This window comes from Vanessa tameamea, chromosome 12 (assembly GCF_037043105.1).
Source record: "Vanessa tameamea isolate UH-Manoa-2023 chromosome 12, ilVanTame1 primary haplotype, whole genome shotgun sequence".
NCBI classification, from domain to species: domain Eukaryota; kingdom Metazoa; phylum Arthropoda; class Insecta; order Lepidoptera; family Nymphalidae; genus Vanessa; species Vanessa tameamea.
In genome coordinates this window covers 9836572-9864138 of record NC_087320.1, presented here as the reverse complement: position 1 = coordinate 9864138, position 27567 = coordinate 9836572, and the positions used below count along the sequence as shown (strand labels likewise).

The window sequence follows — 27567 nt, the reverse complement described above, 5'->3', positions numbered from 1 at the left end:
ACTTTAATACTATAATCATCCTTAACGCCACAGTCGGTCACTAAAGGGGCAATAATTAGTTTTATTATCAGATACTGTGACTGCTCATGACAATCTTGATGTGATTTTTTTTTCAATTATGTGGGAATCAAATTAGTAGTGTTTGTGTGACCACAGAAGAAACTCCAAACAAAATAAATAAACTCCTCATAATATAAATAGTACGTTAAGAGTTACGCATCTAAGGAGTAAAACGGGAACTATAATTTTACTTGTAGCAGGACTTTTGTGCAGCCATGCCAATTACTGATGTGAACTCTACCGCTGAACATGAACTTTTGGATTAGCGCGTTCCTTTTTTGAATAAGAATGAATAAGTGTTCCATACAAGCTTAGTTTTAAACTTCATGATTGGTTGTTCATCGAAAGCTGAAAATCATATTTCTTACGGCGCTACTGTCTAAGTACAGACACAACCATTCGAATTATTATTTGCTTGGCTGCCGTGTCTTATAAAAATATATGAAAAAAACTCAAAACGAAAGAAGAAAAAGAAAATATTGTACTCGTAACAGGGATTATGCAAGTACTTCTAACTTTTGTATGTAAACATTTGCATGAACATTGTTCAAGGTTTCGTTTTTGTGTTCCTTTGATATGGAGATAAAGTTTTTGAATATCCCTGGTATTTCTTGAGAAGTGTCTTAGTGCCTGAGATAAAAATATTGCTTTCTTCTCAACGCTAAGTTCTAGTCAAATATTTTGCTTTGAATCTAATATAGTTGGTATTATAATTATGAAACTCGATTACTGTCTGCTTGATACGTTATCACGTCTTAACCAGTATAATTAGATCACAATATTCGCCATAAAGGTTGTTAGGGACGGGCGTATACGTACATAGGCATGTATATAAGTTACGGAATTTACGAGAAAAATAAAATTTGGGGCAAACAATCACGCTCGAACTGCTGGACGAACTTTGATAAAATTGGTACAAAACTCGATTACGTTGGGTAATAGATTATGAAGATGACGTTTTAAAAACATTAATGTAATTTACCTTACTAAAATTTAGTTTGTGATGAACGGTTGGAGCTAATACGAAATTATTAATTCAAGTATGGCTTATTACGATTCATTTAGTTTAATTTTTAAGAGAAATACCTCTTCTAATCAGCACGCGTGATTGAAATTCATTCATTTTTTCTTTTTATTTTATATATATATACCAAAAAAAGTTAAACGTCAATTTTTTTATTCAATATAGCAAGAAAGAAATCTACCACCGTTTCAGAAACTCCTCAGTTTGAAAAGAAACGACGAAAATATTTTTATATCTTTATTTATTTATAGTTTTTATATTGCATTTACATTGCAATTTCCTTTTTTTTTTTAAACTATCTCAATTCGATCCGTTATATTCAGAAGGTGTTTTATCTTCTAATGATACGAAGACATTCGTTTTATAAAATCATTTAGTACACAAACTTTTTGATTTTTTGAAATATACAATTAAATAATTTTGAACATTTTCTGGGGTAATGATGCTATAATGTATGCATTGAACTAATGAATTATCAATTCTGTTAAGTCGATTAATATTCATAACTAACTTACTATTTTCTAGTTATATTAGTATAAAAAATGAGCCGAGATGGCCCAGTGGTTAGAACGCGTGCATCTTAACCGATGATTTCGGGTTCAAACCCAGGCAGGCACCACTGAATTTACATGTGCTTAATTTGTTTATAGTTGTTTGTTTATAAAACATCGTGAAGAAACCTGCATGTGTCTAATTTCAACGAAATTCTGCCACATGTGTATTCCACCAACCCGCATTGGAGCAGCGTGGTGGAATATGCTCCATACCTTCTCCTCAACGGGAGAGGAGGCCTTAGCCCAGCAGTGGGAAATTTACAGGCTGATTATGTTTATGTATGTTAAAAAATGTGACGTCATAATGTATACGTCACAGTGTCAATAAAAGTCTTTTATATTTTACGAACAATATAACTTAAAAAAATTGCCTATTAATAATTAATATATTTCATACAGTAAACATAATTTTTCCATATCTATAGTATCTTCGTTGCATTTGGTATTGCCCAATACGACCAAAAATAATAAGACTAAAGTACTAAATAACTTGGACCTAAACCGTCATGTGCTATCTGAAATTGTATTGGCTTATATTCTCATCCGTTATACATTAGGATACATTAATTTAACATCATATTATTGTATGTATAGACGTTTTAAGGCAGAGTAGCGTTATCGTTATAATCTTCAATTCGCTTTAAATACTTTACGTATCATTTTTTTTGGGTGTGTTTTTGTTAATTGTCTCACAAGCCAGACATGTTTTTATGATATCATATTTTATATATAAGAAATTCTGGGACATTTAACACATATGTACATACACACGAAACAAATCATATGCAATAAATATATATTGAAAAATAAAAAGACAGCGATAAAAAATGTAACTGATAGAGTTTTTGATTTAAAAAAATCATGATCAATTACAAATTTTGATTTCAATAAAAACTATGACCGGCAACCGTACAGTTCAGTGTTTGATAACTTTCAATAATTGGTTCTCAAAAATTCGGTTTCAATTTGTAGGAGTAGCAGCCACTACACTTCCTCTTGAAACACAAACAGAAATCCAGACAAAATTGCTTTTTAGACTTAGAGCCGAGACGAAACGATCGAACGACCGTACTGACGACGTACGGTACAATAAAATCGTACATCGGTTCTTTAATAAAATCCGTAGTTATAAATAAAAAGACATTTTTTTAATAACCATTGAAAATTATTCACTCTGAAGACTTAAATATGTACATATTAAATCTAATAATTATATAAATTATACAATAATAAATGTTAACAATGCACGCCTTCTTGAATGAAATATTAAACAGACCTTCGGTCACAAATTGACGCTTAGGCTAGGCTAAGGCGGGATTGTTATGTGAATTAGTGAAGGTTTCGCCTTTTTGCTTTAAGGTCCCTTTTTTCACGCATTGGAAACCTCATGTAGGGTACCTAGTCCCCTAATTTGGGGGATTTTTACCCTCTAAACACGCTGGCCATCTTCGGCATGGGTTGGAAGGAATGCGAAATCGTTTCGATCTAACGTATCCGTTGCTCCACCCGTGCTCTGCTCCGCTCGTTACTTTAAGGGTTTGAACTTCAAATGGCAGAAAGATATAACTTGAAATTGGAGACGATTATTTGTGCCGTTTGTACGCTTCCACATTTACTACAACAGCTCGAACAGCCTTTTAGAACGTCCCATAAAAAGGCCTGTTGGGCAGAGGGCACGTTTTTGGGTGCGTGAAGAGGATAATTTGAAGGTTGAATTTGAGTTAACGTTTCTTCTACTTCTTCTACCATTTCTTTTAAAACATTTGCACATGCTCGTGATTCGCCTCGCCTGTCGACAGATTGGTTGGTGCGACATTCGTGGATTTAGGTTGAGTCGAGTGACCCGTAATACATTCGAATGTGAAAGCACTAGTTCGCATTACTATTCTATTCCCTTTGACTCTTGTCCAAAATACGCGAGCATCACGAGCGCGGAGACAGAACACGAGGCAAATGACGAACGCACCGTTTGCATATTCGTGCTCGTGCATCGATGGCCTGATTGCTTTATCACTCAGGTGAATTTTAAAATGCAACTTAACATATAACGTTCCAAATTCCAATATAAATGTAATTCTAAATGAATTTTTTTTAACGCAAAAACAAGAAGACTGTTGTAAAGAAACTGATTTTGATATGTATTTTTTAATATTTGTAAATATAGGAACATCTAACTAATACATGAAATTGAGAACAAATTTAATTAGTATCTAAAATATTTTTGTATTTTTCGTGTCCACACTAAACAAGATACAGTTTAGTACTTTTTCGAATCCAAAATCGGCAAATAAACGTCTTTAAGGGCTCATTAAAAACAGTGTAATGTTATAAATTTTTTCGTCACAATTATGGTTTAATTTTAAGTTTATTAGTCATAAAATACGTAAGCAAAATTTTAGCTTTTTTAAAGTATAATAAAAGGTAATACTTTGCTCCTCTTAAAGTGGGACGAAATGATCTCCCATTCGGAGATTCCCATAATTACTGTTGCCAATTCTGAAGAATTTTATAAATCTTATAATATTTTAATAGCGTAAGCCGATTCTTGTCCCAGTCATTATGGGAGTAGTCATTATGGGACGATAGCTGCACATAAAAAATCGGTTATGGTCTCATTTTGAAGAGCTCCAGCGGTAGATGTACAGAAAAATAGAAAAGAAGATTCTTGATTGCAATTTACTAAATTGTTACGATGTAACAAATAATTAATTTTAGAGAACGGAAAAAAGTTATTGGGTAGAGAGCGGCGCTATGGCTGTATAAAAATAGGATTAGGATAGAGGATGAGGACAGGTTAGGATAGAACGTTTCAAATCGCGTTAAGCGGTTGTGATCACTTGTAGCGTCAGTAAAATAATCGTCGGAAAAAATTTTTTTTACTGTGTAATGTCAACTATGCTACAAAAAATAAAGAAATTTAAAACTTAAAAAAACGTAGTTAACGTTATAAACAAAATTATAAGTGCACTTTATCGTTTTTGTAATATCACCTAATTTTTTAACGTCATTGAACGTCACATGTTACTTTATTTACTCGAAAGCAATGATCGTTATTGGTACTGGATGTTATTTATATTTATTTATATTTTATATTTATATATTATTTTATATATTTATATAAGTATAAATATTGGAGAACATCACATACATTACTCTGATCCCAATGTAAGCAGCTATAGCACTTGTGTTATGGAAAATCAGAAGTAACGACGGTATCACATACACCCAAATCCAAGACAACATAGAAAACTGATGAACTTTTTCTACATCGACTCAGCCGGGAATCGAATCCGGGACCTCGGAATGGCGTACCCATGAAAACCGGTGTACACACTACTCGACCACGGAGGTCGTCGAGTAGTGTGTACACCGGTGTATTTAATTTTTGTTCTTTTTTCATGCGGAGAAAAAAAAAATCCGTTCGATTTTTTTTCTAATCTCATAATTATTTTTGTGTTTTTATTTTTTAATATGTGATATTGTTCTTCTCTTTAATAAGATACAACTGAATGTTACTTAATATTTTGATTGATTTCTAATGACCGTGAATGTGTGAGTGTGTGTGATCTAATATAATTTAACAAAAATTAAATAAAACCATAACAGTGTTGCTAACGGTACTAGTAAACGTCAGTTGACGTCATAGAACGCTCTATTCTAAAATGTCCTATCTCAACAGCATTTAGAAACGGGAAATACACGACATAATTATTTTGTAAAAAGATAGAAGAACTTCATGAAACCTCTGAGCACTACCTTTCAAACTTATAGATAGACGTCTTTTTAATTAACTTTGTTATTGAGTGCTCTCATTTCATTCTAGTTGATCGAAATAGGTTAAAACTTACAAAGTATTATTGAACTGTGTCATTTTACAGTTTAATGGTTAATTCATATCTTATAAACACAATAATCATCTGTATGTCTGTATGTAATGGATATAATTCTAAGCATTGTTGTGTGTATTTGAGTGGGTCCATAGATGGTTCAGGTTGGACCCGATAGGAGGCGCTGCTATCGGGAATTAAAAGTCTTATTTCACCCTGACAAACTTGGAATCGGCAGCGATTCTTTATACAAATAATTGTTAGTACAGTTAGTACTAGTGTACGCCCCCGAATACCCCCCGCCCCCTTAACGTCTATATGTATTTTATAAAATTCCAAACCTTAATAGATTTGTATTTTAGATTATGCGATTACTTAATTTGTGCTTATAAAACATCTTGTACTCGGCATTTAAATAAAACAATATTAGGAAACCTGTATTTCGTCGGGTGTAATTCTGACACATAAACGGCAAAGACCTTAGACAATATCAAAAATGTGTGTTTATATCAAAGTAAAAAGGGACAAGATGTCTCCGTGGTTGTTATAAGAATCGACTAATTGTTGTTAAGCACATAAATCAATCAAGTACGCCAGCGCTACAACCGCATTGTGTCCGAAAATCAACCCGACGAGAAAAACATCCCTAAGAAGGTTGCCGGTCGTAAAAAATCTACTGAATACGGTTTCGTACGGTATTATAAATATAAAACCCATTACGACGATCTCACATAGCTAAGCCAAGCGTAGGATGTTTTGCTATAGTTTAGATAATGTATTACAAAATATTCAATCAAAATTATTTATCATTATATTCGAATCGTCAGTTTACAGAACTATATTAAAAGTAAAGCTACCGGTTCGTAATGTAAATTTTATCGAGAAGATCCGTCAAGAAACTTTGTAGTTACTGTTTGGAAAACATTTGAAATACAAATCTATGTTTGTTTAAATACAGATTATGCCCGAAAGTCAATAATTATTAGCACAACGCTTTTTTGTCATCTACATAATCTTGTGTTCTTTTTTTATGACATTGGTTGGCGGATGAACATATGGGCTACCTTATGGTAAGTGGTCACCACCGATCATACACAATGGAGCTGTAAGAAATATTAACCATTCCTTACATCGCCATTGCTCCACCAACCTTGGGAACTAAGATGTTATGTTCCTAGAGCCTGTAGTTACACTGGCTCACTCGCCTTTCAAACCGGAACACAACAATACTAAGTACTGTTGTTTGGCGGTAGAATATCTGGTGAGTGGGTGATACCCACCCAGACGAACTTGCACAAAGCCCTACCACCAAGTAAATCTATAAATATGAATGTATTTCTATTAATATTGAACAAACGAAATTAAATTCGTTCCATTGAATACGTACTTCGCATACCGTACCTAGTTCAGAACGGAAAGCTTTAGAACCATCAATGATTTCCGTGGTAATGATTAAACGTTTCTGATATCGTATTGCGGTGAAATTCAATCACCATTTTATTGTTAAATAGTTTTAACGATGTTTGTTCGTACGTAAAGTTTGATTTTAATGAATTCGAGAATACTGTAAACAGTGCAATTAATTACATTTATGCGAATCTGTGATATTGAGTTTAGTCCGAATTTTATTTTTAGTATAATAGAGAAGGCACGTGGACCGATAATATCTGTCAAACCACATTAACAGACTTTTATCTAAAAAACATATGCAATGCTTAAAAAGACTACGCAATACAACGAGGTAGCAATCCAGCAAGGTAGTAATTTAAGAATAGGTAATGGTACCTATTCTTAAATTACTACCTATCATAGCATGAATGTATGTTCTTTTAATTTCGTATAGGAAGGTAGGCTAGTAATAAGTAGGTCTTACAATTCCGAGACGGGAATAAATCAATTACCCAAAATTTACAATGTTTTTGTCATAAGAGAGGGTAGATATATAAACATACATTAATTTATAGAGGATGACTAAAAATTGTGCCGCTTGATGATAAGTGGTAACTACCATCCATAGACAGGCACTGTTCGAAATATTACTTACTACTACTACTTCTACCTACACTTACGACGCCAATAAATCACCAATCTTGGTGTCAAATAAGGTGTCGAGTCCCTTGTGTCAATAGTGTAAGCCTATAAATTATTTTATATAAAATATTTATAAATAATCATTTAAGGTTGTATAGCTTTTAGCTATTGAGTTATATTCAATCACAGAATTATATAGATGTGATGAATACTTTTTGGTTTGACATTTTTATAATAAAAGTAGAGGAAGAATATTTTTGAATATGACATGGGAATTGTGAATCTGGGTTGAAAAGCGGAAGATAATGGATGATTGTAACAAAAACTGGAAAAATAAATATTGTAAACTATATTAAATATTGTTAATTATTTGACGTTCCTATTTACTTGAAGCTGGGTCTTCAATAGTTTTCTTAATCACCTTTCAAACCGCAATACAACAATACTAAACATATAATGAGTGGTTTGCAAAAAGCCCTACCACTAAGTAAATACGGTTATATATGTTTAAAAAAGATAAAAGCGTAATTGACAAACCCTTCTAAACAAAAAATATATTTAAAAATTCTGAACCAAAGCATTAGCGTCAGAAAAATAATGGTCTTAAGAATTTCGCTTCCTTCCTTCCTTTCTTGAGTTAATCTGTGGACTCTCTCGCTTGCTTTTAGTGAAGAGTACAATTAATTTAGACTTTTTTTCTTTAAGCAAGAGTTGGTAAGCGTACTTATGGGATGCTTATATTTTCATTATAACGGATTGAGTTATTCCAGTGATGATCGATAGCTTCATTATTACGAATCTATTTTCTTTAAGTAAGAGCAGTTTTACATTGATGATCGAAAAGCATGGAGTTAGTAATTTTTGCAATGCATATAAATTTAATCATTTTTGATTCAGACGATTTTGTATTTGATATTTTGGAAAGTGTCACTAGTCAGTTTCTTGCCGTTTCTTCTCGGTAGAATTTACATTTCGAATCGGTTGTACATTTAAAATAATGATAATAATTCAGTAAAATTACGACTTCAAAGTGGTTGTAAAAGCTAATCGAATAAAATATACTATGAATTAATTATTTTTTATTATTTAGCAATGACATATTCGACCTCGAGATTCACCCGTAGACACTGACACTCGAAGATTTTTAAAGATCTTAACGCCAATGGACCGCTAACCATATCGTGTAATGATGAAGAATGAGAATATTAAAACTTGGCGATAGAATATCTGATGAAAGGGCAGTAAATAGCTCGGCATTTGGTCGATTACTTCATTACTTTTGACGTTCTTTAACATAAATAAGTAGCAAAGTAATATGTTTAAATTTTCCGATATTGGACCTTTTCTTGTCTTAAGGAAAAAGCTTTGAGCATATTCCATTATTGCGAGACACATTTCGGGTCACAACCCATGTGACATACTGCTCCAAACCGGCTTAGAGGATACACATCATACGTAAATTCATTTGAAACGTCCATATTTTTTAACATGGTTTCCTTCCGAGGATTAAACGAAATAAAAGAGCACATTAGCACAACAAATTAGCACATTAAAGCTCAAAGTGTACGTCCGGCCATCAAACCCACAATTTTCGTTGAATATTCACAATAAGCCACTGTTTCACATAATATATATGTAATTTTTTATATCGTTAGTCATAAGATGTCTGTATTTATTTCCCTTATTTATGTGAGCAATATATACGTTTAACATTATTATATACATTTTGCTATAATGAATAGATAACCGAGGCGGAATTACTTTTTGTCATATATTTAACATCGGGGGTCTTTATTACCAAACACATATTCAACCAAGCCTATATACGTAGGACCCATTCCCATTTACATTTTATGACTATCCCCTAGGAACCCTTTCGCTTTCCCAAATAATAGGTGTAATAATATACATTGACTTAAAACACAAACAGCTTTGCGTATTTAATTAAAATTGAGCCTAAGATTTTGGCTACAAGTAAAGTAAATCCGTAGAACCATTGAATTACGCGTGAAATATAAGTATCTGATACGCGATATTTACCGTAATAGTCGTAACATTTGAATGGTACACGCATCAAAATGGCGTATCAGCGTAAATAATTCTTCAACATTATACGAGTAAGATACGTAGTAACTAGTGAGACTGGCAATGAAAAATTCTCAATAGCAGCCCAGCGTCTGCAGGTTGGCTGTGTGTAACCTCCCGTGCTTTCAAAAGAAGTATAGTAAGTATTGTATACGTATACCGTTGGTTCTGCGCCCGAACCGTTTGCGTTTGTATCGGATTCGCCATCCCATCGGGTTTAAGGGTGAGAGAAACACAGAGTATAGACAGTAAGAGAAACACAGGTGGTGTTTGTGCACACACATGCATAATAATATGAAATGTATGCCCGATAAATAGTGTAAATGAAACATTATTCGTTGATCATAATCGGAACACACTTTTAATTTAGTAGTATAATGAAGTGTAAATACGTGCGCCAGATAATTGTATATATATATTTTTTAAATTTCGAATAGAATATAATGAGGTTTATAACGAAGAAGTTTAACTTATACTGTGCGGTAGTTCTCCTAAATATTTCCTGCAACGTTTGTCAAAAGAGGTTAATCTAGTCAAGGCCGAGAGCTGATTGGTGGACAAACTTAAATGCATTTGTATGTTGGCACACAATTGAATTACGAAGTCGTTAAATTCACACGACTTATTCAAAGGAATTTATATTGATTGTTATTACAAAGAAGTTAATGTAGGGCAAGGGTAAGACTATTTACAGCCATACCTGGGTAGGTATGACTATTATTAGGTAGGTATCTAGCAACATAGTATTAAACTTCTGTTAACGCTTATATTTTTAAATATACGTTTTAAATATGCGCAAATTAGAATTGTCAAAATTATTTATAATACTAAGCATCTACTTACTGGTTTAAGATTATGTTATATTATTTTTTGGCACTTAACCAAAATAATTGTGAATATTTTGCGAGCGAATTACTCAATAAAAATAGAATGTTTTTATAACACAAATTAACATATATCTGATCAAAAAATAGTTTTTTATTACCATCTCAACAAAATATTAGATAAAAGAGACAGAATAAACTCTGTGTGAATATAGTTAAGTTTATAGTTGTAGTAACAAAACATGTTCATAACTAGCTGATCCAGCAGAATGATCCTTTCGTGCGGTATTACATGCGTATAACAACTATGCCAGTTTCTTGCCGTTTCTTCTAAGGTTGGGTTCCGAAACGGTGGTAGTGTTTAAATATTGACGATTCAAAAACGCTTCATTGTGAAGTTTACTTGAATAAAATTGATTTGATTTGATTTCATGAGGATGTAATATCTTTCTCTCTAAAAACTAGTCTGCTTCGCAGAACATATTATAGTGCACAAGTATGTGTGCACAAGTGTGTGTGCACAGGTGCACTTTCATTGCCTCACTTTCATAACGTTGGGCGGTGAATCCGACACGACCGGAACGTGTCAGGCGCATCGGATTTACGTGCTTTGCAACATACAGTACACACTTTCAAGTTCTAGATTCTAGAATTTTCGCCGTAAAAATCTAATAACTTTTCATCGGTTTCATCAAGGGAACCAAGAACCTCGGAATCTGTGACCTTATATCTTGCCACTAGACCAACGAGGCAGTCACTGACGTTAAACGGTGTACATGACGTGACGTTATCCTTCTTTTATAAATGGGTTAAGGCAAAGGGTTTTTTAAATCGGATTCAGATTGCTCATAGTAATGCTCAGTTTTCCTAAAACACGTATGGAATGCTTGAATCTGAACTTTTACAATACAAACGAATTCCGGTGATGGACTTTTGTCTACTTTTCTCCGGTCCATGTATTTTCTTCTCCGAATCCGAGTAAGTAGGTAATTCTTCTACAGTAGATTAATCGATTTGAATTACGATGTACATACCGAACAGACAAAATATCCCATTACTCAACAAAAACCTTTCTTTTTTAAGTAAAAAAAAAAACTATCGTGACCGAGCTTGAATGTCTATGATATACCTGTATATATGATAGTTAATATATTAACCACCAGGTTCTTTTGTCTATGAGGAGAGGAGGTCTTTGCCCAGCCGTGGGAAATATTCTATTACTCATTTGCATAAATCAAATATGATTTTATTTCTAGCGACGTATAAATCATCGTCATGTTTTAAAGCTTTCAAGTTGTTATCACGTAATGAACTTACCATGACTGCAAACGTAAGTGCACTTCTCCATAAAACAGCATTCGGCTCAGTCGGTCAGCATCCTGGAAAGATTGAAATAGTTGAATATAGGGCGCTCAGATTATTGTTTTGGCCGATTATTATGTAAAAGTCTTTTGTATTTATTTATTTGTATTGATAACTTTATGATGTTTTTGAAATTATATATTTATTTGCATAAATCAAGGAAAGATATGTATAAATGTATTATACCAAAAGGTTTTGTGTTTCAGTCAACTCTAATTTGAACAGATAATAAATATTACAAATAATGGATGATTGAGAACGAATGAAATGAATGTATCGACAGCCACAACAAACTCATTGTTATTTAAACTGTGGTACACAGTTTTTGATACAATATTTTTTCCTAAATCTGCATGCCATCACATTCGAAGGAAAACTATAATATAAATATGTATATATATTATTGTTATTGGTGCTGTAAGAAATACATATAGGTACAATATAAATATAATATTGTTAGAATTAAACATTATGCGAAGAAATAAAGTAATTCAAGATTGAATTGAACCACTACTTAGCTATATTTAGGCTATATGATTTAGGTTGGTGTACGGGTAAATGGGTCACCTGATGGCCATAGACAATGGCGCTGTATGAAATATTAACCTTTTGAACTAAGATGTTATGTCCCCGGTGCCTGTAGTTACACTGGCTCATTCATCCTTCAAACCGGAACACAACAATAGTGAGTACTGTTGTTTGGCGGTCGAATACCTGATGAGTAGTTAATACCTATTCCAACAAGCTCGCACAAATCCCTACCTCCGAGGACAGGTAAAATAAACCTTTTATACATTTTAGAATAATGTAAATATATATTTTAAGTATAACTACATAAAATATACAGTTCAGTCTATAATATAATACTTCGTAACTAAAGTTACAAAAAATAATTTGTCGGTAAATTAACTTTTCAAGTAGTGTTCATGTTATTTTATTAAAGCGTTAAATTTAACATATAACATTTTATATGGTTCTATTAAATCTACTATAAAGCGTTGTTGTTGTTACCTTTATGCCATAACTGTTTAAATCCGACCGTTAAACTAAGTTGCAAGCTTCAGAACAATAGTAATCTTACTATTTTGCATATTATATTGCATAATTGTTATAAAAGTTTATTCTACAATAAACATATACAATGTAAATTTTTTTTCCTATGAAATTCTCAATATTATTAAGACTACCATGCATTTGCAAAATGAATCGTCACATAATTTCTTGTCTATATATATTTTTTCGTATAAATCAAATTTCACCATGTTTCTGTATTCCCTAGATATGTCATAAGAGATTAGAAATGAACCACGAATGTTCTGGAAATAAAACAGCCGTCATAAATCAAGTGGTCGAGTACGCGATAAAATTAACCGAATCGTATTTTATAAATCAAATATACAACTCATAGATGTTGACTGTTTACATTATCAATCAAACGTATCTGCGTACGTTTTATATTAACAAAAAAGTTGCTATTAATCTTACACTAAAGATCAGTAACAGCCATACCACTGCTGGGCTAAAACCTCCTTTTCCAATACGATTTGTAGATATGTTGTAACCGATACATGTAGGCTCACGAGCACGAGATTAATTATAAACACAAATTAATCAAATTAAATTTCAGTGGTTGGTTCAATGGGTGCTGGCCTTGAACCCGCTATCTTCGGTTAAGATTCACATGCCACTCAGCTATCGCGGCTTATATCATATGATATCAATGTAAACAAAACGATAGCAGATTGATAGTATTTATCAGTAGTATAAAACGTTAGTTAAGTTTTTATGACTTCAAATCAAAATATACTTTATTCAAGTAAGTTCGTGCGAGCCGTTTTGAAACCCCATTTAATCGGTCCGCAATACAGATTCCACCGAGAAGTGCTGACGGTAGTTCAATATTTCTTACCTTCTATAAGTATTAAAGAATAACCTCTGTTTACATTATATACATCAATTCATTCAAGTAATTAAGTACTTCAGTTAAAATGTCCTTGATGAAAATCAACAGGTACTAGTCCTTATGGTATAATTTTTTAACTACCGTGCTGGTTTAGTGATTAGTTCATAGCACAAACGTTTTTGATTTATTTCATTATGTCTGTTATTAATACGTTCCAACCGGGTGTCTCTGTCTGATAACAAATGTATTTTTTTAATAATTAATATTGTAACTGTCAAATAAATTGTCACGATGTTGCTGAGGAAAAATATTAATAAATGAGCCTGTTTATATAGTTAATTATTATTTTGAATTATGAATATGTGCGTCAATTTCATATTCGGTTCGAATGTTGATAAAATGGTCTGCGAAAGTCTGTGGAATCAATATTTATGCCCTTGTTAAGATTCAGCGCCCGAAGCTACGAGTAAAATGGTAGTAACATAGGTACATTATACAGCAGACTGGCGTCAGTATTTTGTTGTATTTTGAAAATAATTCCGAGATTTAAGACTATTTATTTGGAACTCTTTAATTGAATCATCAAGATCTTAATGGCTTGCCATGTAGTTATAGGTTTCTTGATGTCTTGAGCAATTGACGTTCCTATTCATAGCACGTTGACGTTAAGGTGGAAAGGAAATACGAACAATGGTTAGCCATTTTGAGTTCTTATATTATAGTCGATAAATCTTATGAAATTAAACTTTTAATTTTTATTGATAAAAGGTGTCAAGTAGCGATTGGACTGGTAGTAAGTATTATATAACTATAAAAATGTATAAAAGTAAAGAAAATTTATTTGCTACTCTTCGCCTTAAAGGCGTGAAGACAGTAGAATTAATAAAAATACCTTGGATTTAAATCTACTTACGGGTCTATGTGGTCATAATAAAATGAAATTATGAATTATCAACCATGCATTGATACATAACTTTTTTTTATTATTATACTACGGAATAAGTGCAAAGATAGTCTGACATTCAGCCAATAAATAAAAAAAAAACAAAAAATAATATAACACATTATGATTATTTATTCTAACGAAGAAAATACTAAAGAGATAAACATCTCTTTATCTGTTAATTTTACTAATAGATCTAAATAAAGTTACTCTTTTAATTAACATTCAAATATCGCAATTATTTAGTTAAAATTATTATACGATCATATGATCAGTCTTTCAATAAATAATTGTAAGGGCAATTAATTACAGATAAAAATAAAAAATACTTAGGTATTTTAAGCATTACGACTACGCTGGTGGCATTGTGAATATGAATCTTAGCAGCATTTTCTAGTTTTTCTTTGAAGTCCGACAGGAAAAAAGAATTAGTCTATATTGTTAAATTTATTAACAAGTCAAGATGGCGATGATAGGACACGCGAATCTTTACGAAGACGCGTTAAAATCCTGTCACGAACCACTTAGTTTTTCAAGTAGATAATTTGTGTTAAAATTCACTTCAAATTGTTTTAATAAGATAGCGTTCAGTAAGTATTCGTTGATTTTCTTGAAAGATTCGTAATTTTTTTCTTGTTTGGAGGTGAATGACAACAGCGTGAGGAACCAGCATGATTATTGTTTTGAATGAAAATCTACGGGAGTGAAGCGGTATACGAAACAATGTTCCAAGCCATCTCTTCAAGAAGGGAGAAAGCCTGCAATAGAACTACAGGGTTTTTCTTACTTATATCATTTTAATTGGAGTCTTCTGTTGTATAAAATAAGTAATTAAAATGGTATACAATAAATATTTGAATATCGAATTTAAATTCGTTACCAAGTTGAAACAACAATCCTTTATTTAATTGATGTGCTAAAACGAATACAATTTACTATACAGGAATATTATATAACCAGGATTAAAAGTGTGTTCAATTTAAAATCTGTTTGGTGGAAACTGGTTAAAAATTCATTTTCGCCTTTGTAGTTATTATGTATATATATCTTTGTAGTTAAACATTCTAACAGGTGAAGTTAACTAAAAGCTTATAAAACGTTATGATCTCTTACAAAAAGGTTTATTAAATCAAAAATTGTACGTGCTCACGTGCAAAGAATTAAAGAAATACGCGAAGTATAGTATCATGTACTCGACTTTCTTCACTTTGTGAGATGCAAAATTTGCTCGCGATAATTTTTGTTTTTTTTTTCTTTTATAAAATATTAGCTATATATTTCTTAGTATTTTTTTTTAACTTTATTTTTAATAAAATATATTTCCTTAGTTTTTGTTTGAATTGAAACCGACTATACTATATCGTGAAAGTATATTTAAAATAAGCGAAAAACAATATTATACATGTAGGTTTGTATAAAAAAATATTTGAAAACTGGGTCAACGACTTCTCTCTCAAATACGGTACGGTAATATCAATTTTTCATTTGGCTAATCTGCACCTCGTATTTTAAATGTGTAAACCAGCCATGCGGCTGAATTATAATATTTTATAATACCTACTAATAATAAAGAAAAAAAAAGGAATTTGAAAATTGAATATATTTTCAATAAAATGACTAATTACCCAAATGAATTAGCGATTGAAATATTTTAAATATGCAATAAAAAATATATATAATTAAAAAATAAAACTCGCCAGTTCTTAATATAATCTACATTTCAATCCGGTGGCAGTTTCACGTTCCATTTAATCCTGTAATATAACGATTTAAAAGTGCTTATATTATAAGCCTACCTGGTTAAAGAATTTATTGTATTTGATAAAGCAGAAAGGTATTTGAGAAATTATTACTTCGAAAAGGGCACAGTAGTCTCCATTCATCGCCCTAATCCAATCAACTCCAAAGTATCATTTAGCAGCCGTCCGGCTTCGCACAGTTGGAATAAGGGTTTATATAAAACGTTTAAAACGCAATGCCTAATATTATATACTATTGATTTACATGTCGCACGCCAGTAAAACTTCCAGTCGATATGATTTATTCTAAAACCATCAAGAGTCATCGTTTTATCTCAAAACAATTTACACAAAAACTTTGGAAATTATATCCATAAATGTTCCTCACACATCACATCATCTATTGGTGAGAACGTTTTAGTGTATTGCATTCAAACGAACAGACCCGAACATACGCGAACAGACCCGAGCAGACCCGAACAGACCCGAATAGACTTTGTTTTATTATATAACTATACTAAAACAAAGAAATAAATCATAAAACTCTTTAGTATAAGACCAAAGTGTCTTGGAATAGTAGATCATATTTTTTTATTTAACAGCTGCGATGGGCGGTTCTTGTTACGTTTATGACGGCACCTATCACGTATCATAATGAACGTCTAAGACATGCTACGAATGTAAGATGTAGATAAATAAATTCGTCTCCACATAAAGCTTGACTAGTTGTTGTAATTACGAATTACGACCGACAATTCTCCGCCTAAGACAGCTTCATCGTCTTGTTTATTTGGGACGATGATGTATTTTACGTGTATTAAATAATCCTGTTCACACGGAATGTCACCGAAATGTTTGTATATAAATTAACATTTACAGATTAAGATTCATTATTATTTTTAGGTACTTTCATGAACAAAGATATAAATAATGTATGTTTTATCGCATAGGCGGACGGGCCAACTGATGGTAAGCGGCCTTCACTGCCCATACACGTGGCGACAATGGCGTCGTAAGAAATTTTAAGCCATCTTCCATTCCATCCATACATGATTTTCATTTCTCATCGACATTAATGTTGTAAGATTGAATGTGGACAATTCAGAATTTGATTTCTTTATCAAACAAGGTTATGAAAAAGAACAAGAGATATCTTGGACTATCCAGTTGGAACGAAGTCGATAATTTTATTTATATTAACGCCTACTTGAATAAAATATATTTAAATAATTTTTTTTTGATGAAACTGTTTACAATAGTAAGAGACACATAAAGAGAAAGGGGGGGAAAAGTCGCCTCGTGGGCGCATAACGCCTTTTCCTTACGTGACGATTTCGGCCAGTTCATTCTACATGAAGCCGCGTAAAAGAATTTCTTTCCAAAAATCATAAAGAGATTACTCAAAATGTAATAATATATCAAAGAAAAACAAAAAAAGGCTAGAAAATATTCATTTAACCATGAAGTCAAGGATGTTTCTATATAATACGTTGTACACTCCCCCTTAAAAACGCAACGCCTATAACACGCAAGAAATGAATTACAAACACATGAATAGAACGAAACTATACTCTTCCATTGATTTCTAAGGTTAAACCAACAGATTATAAAACCAACACAAAATATGTTACATACCTTAATTTGAAGTACCATAGTTAATAATAAAGGTATGTTATTAATTTATACTATTTTGTAATGACTTGGAACGAATTTTTATTAAAGGAAAAGCGTTATTCTCCAGGCGATCTTTCCCTCTCTTTCTCTCTGACTCTTTCTACTGTATGCGGTTTTGTAAAATATTATTCTAGCCATATTTCTTCACTCTGGATTTTAAATAATAATTTTTTCAATGTTATTTAAATAATCGCAAATGTTGTTAATTTTTTTTATTGCGTCTGTCATTTCATACAAGCAACTTCGTTCCAACCGGGTGTTCCAAAATGCTCTTTTTTTTATCAAGTTTAATAAAAAGCAAATTTAGTATGTCGTTGGTGCTTCCACGTAACCTTTCTGACATTGACGCGATTTTCTCCTCATGCTACCGTGAAAATCATCACGAGCATCGGCGAACATCTGAGAGGCACTACAGAAATTTAGTTAGAAACATAGCTGTTTTAAAATGAATTTAAAAATATCTGATTGAATATAGAAACAAATTTGTAAATGACTGATGTAAATGCCTCTTTAAGGATAATATTTCACTACGCTCCTATATTTCGGTAGTCGATACACGTGTGCTACAATCTCATCACCCACATCATTATTCATACAGGTCTCCTAAAATGTTATTCGACCTTACCCGGATATGAACCTGTAACTTTACATTAAATATACGAAAATAAGCTACCAGAACAATGCATTCGTAACAATTTGACAAAAATCATCATCACAACACATACATCACTCTGATCCCAATGTAAGTAGCTAAAGCACTTGTGTTATGGAAATCAGAAGTAACGACGGTACCACAAATATCCAGACGCAAGACAACATAGAAAACTAATAAACTTTTTCTACATCGACTCGGCCGGTAATCGAACCGCTGTACACAACGAAAAACGCTGTACACACTACTCGACCACGGAGGTTGTCAAAACATTTTAGTTAAGCTACGTAAAGATATGTTAATTAAGTTTCACGTGAATATATTCGTAGTAGGAGATTTAATTATCGTTCAAGAATTAGTCAAATACGAGTTCGTTAGACTCTCCAAGTAAATACATGTAATACTCGAATTAATTAAACACGCAATTACCGTGACACTTTTCTTTGTAATAAACCCAGAGTTATTCTGGAATTGTTTTCATTAAAAATACAACTTCTGGTCATACAGTTATATAAATGATATTATATTTTACAAAAAGCGAGACTTTACGAAAAAGTAATTGTCCGTTTGTTCGGGTATCACGCAACAAAAACTGGACAGATTTTGATGAAACGATCATGTATAAGCTTATTATTAAACTATACTAGAAGTATACGATGATATAATTATAAAACTACATATTGTTCGTGTAAAAACTGGTCTAATTTTAAAGATACTATTTGTGTTTTAAGGCTTTTTTTCTTCATATTTTATTTTATTCTCTAACCTTGAGAACTTATGGTCATCGTGCCTGTAGTTACTAGGGCTCACTTCCACTTCAAACTGGATCACAACAATACTAAGCACTGTTGGCAGCAGAATATACGAGTATTACTACAACTAATAACCCAAGCGGCCTTGCATAAAACTCCACCATCAAGTAAAGTTTATTTACACTCAGAATTAATAATATATAGTCTTACTTCAATTACTGAAGCTATAAATATAATATCATCATTCAGGTTTGTTCATCTCACACTTCATGCCGGTATAATCTTGATAATCCCCTACCTCGAGCACGCGTTCATTAATTTTAAAAGTAAAATAATGTATCAGCGCGTAAATGGCCCACTACTGGGCTAAGATTCCTTTGAGGAGAAGGTTTAAAGTCATAAAAATTTAGTGGCGCTTGTCCGGACTTCAACTAACAATCTTTGGTTAAGATTCAAGATTCTAAACTTTATTGAAATCCGACCGATTTATCGAATGTCATAAAACAGTCCAAGCCAATGAAATGCGAAAATTGAATTTCAAGTATATTGGTTTCGTGTAGGTATTTGCCGAAACGATATTCGGGGATACGGCCGATTAAGACGAGAATTTATATTTGAAAATTTTGATTAAATCTTTATATACGTATTATACGAAAGGATCAAGATACAAAACATAGTATAATGACCACAAGTATAATAAACACCTTGACTATACATAGATATATCTTCCAATGTTAATTTTATAAAAAAAAATGTTACCTTAGATTCAATTGGACAATTAATTTATACAAATATAATAAAAAGGTGAAATTTGTTTGTCTGTATGCGACGGGAGGGTGATCTAATCTCCGCAACTAAGGATCCAATTCTACATATTTTTCATTGAAATATACGTTTGTATTGAGTGCTATAGTTTTTTTATATTATCTTACAAGTCAGAAATAAATACGGAACATCCGTTCTAAGGAGTCTAGAAAATATATTACCGTTTCCGAATTATGTGAAACCAAAAAATCGTTAGCGTGATGGGAATCATATATTGTAAGAAACGGCTTTCTTTAGTAATAAATTGCAGCCTTACAAAGTCGCTTATTAATAACAGTTTTCAAATAATGTCATTTCTTTTATGAACACTACTCTGACGAAAACGAATTTAGTGATATGTGAATCAATTGTTAGTTACGCTTTACGTGAGGTTAGTTCAGTGTTATGAGACTAACGTAATAAACACAAATTAACATGCTCAAATCCACACATACAGACCTTTTCAAAAAATTAACATTTGAATGGCAGGCAAAAGCGAAGGTATTTTTTTCAATTCTGTACATCTCATTACTGAGCTGAGGACATTTCTCCGTTTGAATGGAAGGTTTTGGAGTTCATTCGACCTTAGGTTGTAGATGTGTCAAATTTCCGTCCGACACATGCACGTGTTAAATTACAATGACACATTAAGTAAGGATATCACACCTACCCACCTAGCAGAGATAAGAGTTCGAGATCACTCGCTGTGTCAATGTGGCCTAGACGAAGGTTCCGCAACCCATATCCTGTTCCTTTGTCCTAAACTTCTTCATCCCATTTACGACATTCTCCCTCCTAAAGTCCCTCGCCCTATAAATGTTTGTTGACGTTTGTGTTTAGTCCATTTTGTTCTTTTTTATGTAAATATATTAAATGTAATAAAATTAAGTAGTGAATAGTCCAATTGAGTGTTATATTTTAGTACATATAGTTTAGAGTACTAACAATTATTTTTAATTTACCTTATTATTAACCTTTAATGTTTGTGTTGTTCTAGGTTAAGGATTAACAAGGAAATTGCTACTACTATGCTAGTCTTCAAAATTTAATTGAGTTTGTTTCCTCAACCGTACCGATCAATCTCTTTCGTGTCTTTTCCATCCTACGTGACATTGGCGAAATAATCAGTGCCCTGTCGGCACAACTAAAAGCCATTAAACTAAGAATTGAATTGAAGTAAGTATATATATATATATATATATATATGTCGGAGGAGCAGGATGCCGAACAATTGGGTTCGGGGATTGATCCGACATTTGGAAGAATCATAATAATATCAAAGGATTACAATAATTCATCTCTATTAAGAGCAAATGGGTTTGCAAGCAACCACCGCATTCGAGTCGCTTGTCAAAACATAACGACTCGCGTTGCCATGACACTTACAACTCCATTAGGGGTGACCCGCTCTTAAAAGTAAATCAGCCATCAAACATTATTGCCAACTATTTATTAATTATCCAAATCAACAATCAAAGTAATCTCGCCCCGTTATATATATGACGTTTTAGTGGTGTAGTGCGTTAAAGTTTCACATGTTTTAACCACAGGTTCACTATCACACAACGATTTGTTATGCTTACATAGTAAAATATTACATAGTTTCATATTTAGGTTGAATTATTTTCGGTTACGATTACAAATTTAATACTTCCTTTATATGATGAATAAACTAATACTTTTCTGGTAAAAACATGTTTAACGATACTTTAATGTTGACATTTGAGATATTATGTAAGTAATGTAATTCGTAAATGCTCCATTACTTGAGAAACGAAAAGGAAAGGAGGATAATCTTTATTTAGAACAACCAATCTATGTTGATATTAGAACAAAAAATAAAAATGAGATAAAAACAAAACGATCACATAAATGTTACTTACTATCTTCATGAAAAAAAAACCAATGTATTTAAAAAACTCTTATCTAAAAGGTTTGGAGCATATTCCGCCATGCTGCTCCAATGCGTATTGGTGGAATACACATGTGGCAGAATTTCGTTGAAATTAGACACATGCAGGTTTCCTCACGATGTTTTCCTTCACCGCCGAGCACGAGATGAATTATAAACACAAATTAAGCACATGAAAATTCAGTGGTGCCTGCCTGGGTTTGAACTCGAAATCATCGGTTAAGAAGCACGCGTTCTAACCACTGGGCCACTGGAATTTTCATGTATTCATGTCATAAAATTCTGCCACATGTGTATTCCACCAACCCGCATTGGAGCAGCGTATTGGAATATGCTACATACCTTCTCCTCAACGGGAGAGGAGGCCTTAGCCCAGCAGTGGGAAATTTACAGGCTGATTATGTTTATGTTATGTAAATTTATTTATTTTATATATCGATGTCCCATTTGCAATTGAAACACTTGGAGTTATAATACAATAAACGATTCTAATATATAACACCCTATCTTGTTATTTCCACTTACGAACGGAGTTCTGAAACTGGAAATCGGAATACGATTCAACGCTAATAAATGATGCTAACATTCCCGTCACTATTCAACACGATCGTGATTTGTATATAAGCTGTTTTTAAGTTAGAATTTTATATAGTTATGTAAGTACATAATGTAAATAATTCTTATATAAATGAGCTTAAAGTAACCTTCAAGTGAAATCTTACTACTGATAATAATTAACGGAGCGACCCAATTTCCTCGTTTCCTCGTTTCGATCCGGATTAAACCGGAAACTATGCCGGCTTCCTTTCCATACGGCCTTCGAAACAGTTTGGGATTTTATATTCTTTAATCCCACATATAAACAACGATTAATGATGATCTCCTTAAAAGTTCTACATACAAATTGTCTCATTAAATCCGAGCCAACACGAACTAAAAGAATCAGTCCATATGTATTATTTTAAACAAACGTTTTTTTCTTATCTGGGTATCGTTTTATGATGAGGCCAATCACATTTCTATATAAAAACTTTTTTTTTTTTTGTTCTAGTATCATAGTAATTTGTGTCATTATTTATTTATTTATATATTTTATATACATTTCATAATTCTTTGTTCCGTTTGCAATTGAACAATTGGAGTTGTAATACAAAAACATTTCTAATAATATTTATAATACAATACCCCATCTTGTTAAGTGTGTAACGGTTCTTTATTTATTTGTTAACTAAATAGAGAATAAAAGAATTAACCTTACTTGTTCTTAATGTAATATATTTATAGGAAATCAATTAAATATATATGTCATAAAACAAAAAAAACAAATTTACGATAAAAATATAAGAGCTACTACATACTGTTGCCAAACAATCTGCCGACAATTGTATCGCGGTACATCATCGTATAATGCACTGACCGATTGAATCGTTGGATAGAAACAATTATAAAATATACTAGTGAGTCTCCCGCGAAACTTCGCGTTTATTCAAAAAGTTTTTTAGGAATTTTGAAACCAGTGACAGGTTGTCCCATAATCACTAGGACGAAAATCGGCTTCCGCTTTTAATATATAAGATTTCATTCAATTGAACACCTTACTGATACTATTGGCCGATCAAAAAGTAGTTTGATGAGGCTCTAAAGATTATATAATCACTTCGGGTAAAGTTTTAAATCATTTTAGAATTAACAAAAACAATCAACACTATATTGCGCAAATAATTCGAAATTTAAAAATAAACACAATGATTTTAAATTTGGAATCTCTCTTTATTTGTATTCAAATAAGCAACATTAGAACTCGTTTGATAAAAATAACAATGTCAAATATGATAAAGTGACTCGTGGAACATTTTTATATAAAAATAAAACTCTTTTCGATACTCTATATACCTGAAATTCTCAAACAAATTGCCTAAAAAAATATCTAACAGAGGAAAATATGCCTTGATGTGAATGTGTTAAAGACTATAGTTGAATATTCCGTATTTTATAAGTTGAAAACGAATATAAATTATTCAACGCGAAGTGGAGTGTGTATAGGACATTTGATGTAAGACTTAGATTTTCAGTTATAAAAAAATTGTTGGATTAAAATAAGACTAAATAAAGCTGTCGCTATACACGCAGACGGTAGGCACCGAAATCCATTTTCAGTGACGTAATTTATGTTATCTTTAATACGATGTGTGTACAACAGTTTTTTCTTAGTTTTGTTGTAACGTAACAAAAGATGAAATGGTCCATTAGTCTTATAAATGAAGTTTCCTTATTGATAAATTATTAAAATAATTGAATAAATTAAATAACATTAAAGTTTTTAAAAAGCAAGTAACGTAAATATTTTAAAAGCAAAGAAACACAAATCCGAGATGCCGGGCGTTCTCGACAGTGGTATACGTACAGGTCGTTATAATGCTAGTCCAGATTTATCAAAGCTTTAAAATAAAGTCACATTTTCATGAAATTTCCAAGGAAACTTAATACTTCATCAAAAGTAATTTATTGTAAGGTTCGCTGAGTATGGAAGGAATTTAATAAAATCCTGCCACACCCATTTTTTACTTAAGCACCTGGTCTTATAACGAAGCCAATTTTGTAAGGCCTCCTTTTAATATCCTCCAGATAAGTGCTTTATTAAATACTAAAAGATTTACGTCAACGACGTTGAAATTTTTTATGTATTTTAAACGTTGAATCTGTTATTAATACGTACTTTAAAATAAAATTTATATTCGAAACATTTTTGGCATTCTATGTTAAGCTTAAGCCTGACAATCTTTTTATTCAATTTTTTTTTATATTAACCGACTTTTTAAAGAAGTCGCTCATTACGAACAGGGTTACATATTAAAATTTCATGTATGATAAATATCAAATTGAAAATGTTTACCAGAAAAATAACATAAAAGAGACATCATTACGCTGGCTATATCGCAATATTTCAAACGAGCAAATCCAAAGCTTTTATGAATAAGCTGAAAAATAATTATGCTACGTTATGCAAATACTCAAAAAGTACTCAGATATGCTATGCGGATATTATTAATCCTTGAGCAGACGGCGGTCCAATGAATTAAAATACTAAGAATTTAATTTCAACGTAAAAATTATAATATATATTTCAGTTGGGGTTTTTTTGACGTCACTTCATGGAAAGTAAAAACAGGAAAGGATCAGGAAGGAATCGGGATGTTATATTTCTCATGCTTGTAATTACGGTATACAGAATTACCTACCAAGAATTGATGTTTGGCGGTAGTTTAACCGTAATTAGTGTTTCGTACACAAACGAATTCATCACAAATTCAGTGTTTAGTTGTTTACTTGTTACACTATGATTCTTCTATTTCTGAAATCTGCTAATTAGGATAAGAAATAATAAATGTATTTGATTTGATGTTCAAGTGCATAACATTAGCCGATTTTTGTATGTAACAAAGTATCCGTTGGTGGAATACCATGATACCGCTAGCTGAACCCTAATTTAAGAAATAAACAGCCTCAATTTTCTTCATGCAAGGTTGTCGAGATCAGCACTCACAAAGTCCATAAGTCCACAAATTCAGTGGTTAACTTCACACAAAACGTGAGACTCAATTGTTTTTACGTTTCAATATTGTCATTGATATTAATTCTACTAATTAATATAATGCCAATAGCCACTATTGTTATAGTCTGTGTACTGGCCTTATACAGCTTCATATATCTCGAATACGAGACTCAGCTAGAAATTGGAGTTCTCATATAGGCTTAGAGTGACATTCATACTTAAATGTCACCTGTTAGCTTATTACTAATAGGTTTGCACTAAAGCACAAATAGACCTGGTGGGAAGTGTTCACCACTCCCCATAGTCATTGGCGGTGTAAGAAATATTAACCATTTCTTGCATCGCCAATACGATACCAACATTGGAAACTATGAAGTTATTGTTGTGTTTGTCATATAGTCACACAATTTAAACCGAAACCTATTAATACTAAATAGAGTTCTTGGTGGTAGAATAACCGAGAGTGGATGGTAAAGTATCTCAGTACCGAATGTCTATTAGATTTGGTTCCGTGTATTGCGATTCGGCTTGTATTAATATGGGTCACCACACAGCCATGAAACTTGGCATGCTATTGTAAATCTATTTGATTAGCTCGTGCATCGGATGCGTCCGTGCAAACTAACGCCATATGGGTAGGCCACGATGCATGGATCTACGTGTTCGTGTAATGTAATTAACGTTATGCCTCCGCTTAAAAGGCTTCCGCTGTGAGATTTATTTACCAAGGTCGTCGTTAATATGGAATCGACTATTAATAGGATAAATTATGCTTCAGATATGTGCCTATGGATATTATTTGCTGGAAGTTATTTCTTAAATTAAAATGATACGTATGCATTTTTAATAGATAATGTTAGTATTTTTACTTTATAAAGGGATAAATGTCAGTAGTTATTTAAACGTTATCTTTAGTTAATACCCGGCTGAGCAACTGAAATGATTAAGGATTGACCCCGTTTCATTACAATAATGTCGGCCTTTTATTGGTGGGTGTTTAGTTACACTATGATTCTTCTATTTCTGAAATCTGCTAATTGGGATAGTAAATTTATTTGATTTGATGCTCAATTTCATAACAACAGTACATTTTTGTTTGTAACAAAGTATCCTTTGGTCTTGCAATTGCAAGACACCGCTAGCTGAACCCCAATTTAATAAGCTCAATTTTCTTCATGCAAGGTTGTCGAGATCAGCTTTCACAAAGTCCACAAATTAAAGGCGAGTAAATCGAGATTTACAGAAAATAAAGTCCGTTATTACAATCCGGTTGAATAAAAAGAAAAACGAAAAAATTAATACTCAAGTCAATATGTTATTTACAAAATTGATACGTCATTTCTGGTAACACTTATCGCTTTAAGCGCTTTAACCTTTCGAATCCAGCGCTTTAAATATAATTTCGGATATATGTTTCGTGATTCCGAGAAAGAAACGTGATATCAATGAAACGACAATTTAATTTGTTTGAAATAATATGTAAGTCCGTTAAATTTCATTAATTGGAATAAATTATATAAAATTGACATAGAATTATGTTAAACGTCACACATCAGTGGATCTTTAGCATTTTACGATAAAAAAAAAATCACCGACTTAAAATAATTTTTACTCTGAAATTTTGTTTTATAATTAATTTATTTACGCGTCAACGACTCATCAGTTTATCACAAACGCGAGCGGTTACTTAATTAAGATAGAAATAGCTAATTCTTGCCCTTTACCCGCCAGTGCTAATTATATTCTTAACTTTTATGTTTCTATTTAAATACGAGAGCGTATTTCTTTGCCAGGAATTGCTTTTTAAAAAATAAAAACTCACATTTCGTTGCAAGTATTAAGAATATTCGCAATGCTGGAAATGTTTT

At 32.1% G+C, this 27567-nt stretch overlaps 1 protein-coding gene across 6 annotated transcripts in view; it reads right to left on the bottom strand.

Annotated features, from left to right (window-relative positions):
• Chp (chaoptin) overlaps positions 1-27567 on the bottom strand; it is a 71526-nt gene that overhangs the window by 21863 nt on the left and 22096 nt on the right. For all 6 annotated transcript variants that reach the window (XM_064216394.1, XM_064216397.1, XM_064216399.1 and 3 more), the window contains one exon: positions 11723-11784. In XM_064216394.1, coding sequence (XP_064072464.1) covers positions 11723-11725 — 3 coding nt within the window. In that variant the 5' untranslated portion in view covers positions 11726-11784. The remainder of the gene's footprint in view (positions 1-11722; positions 11785-27567) is intronic.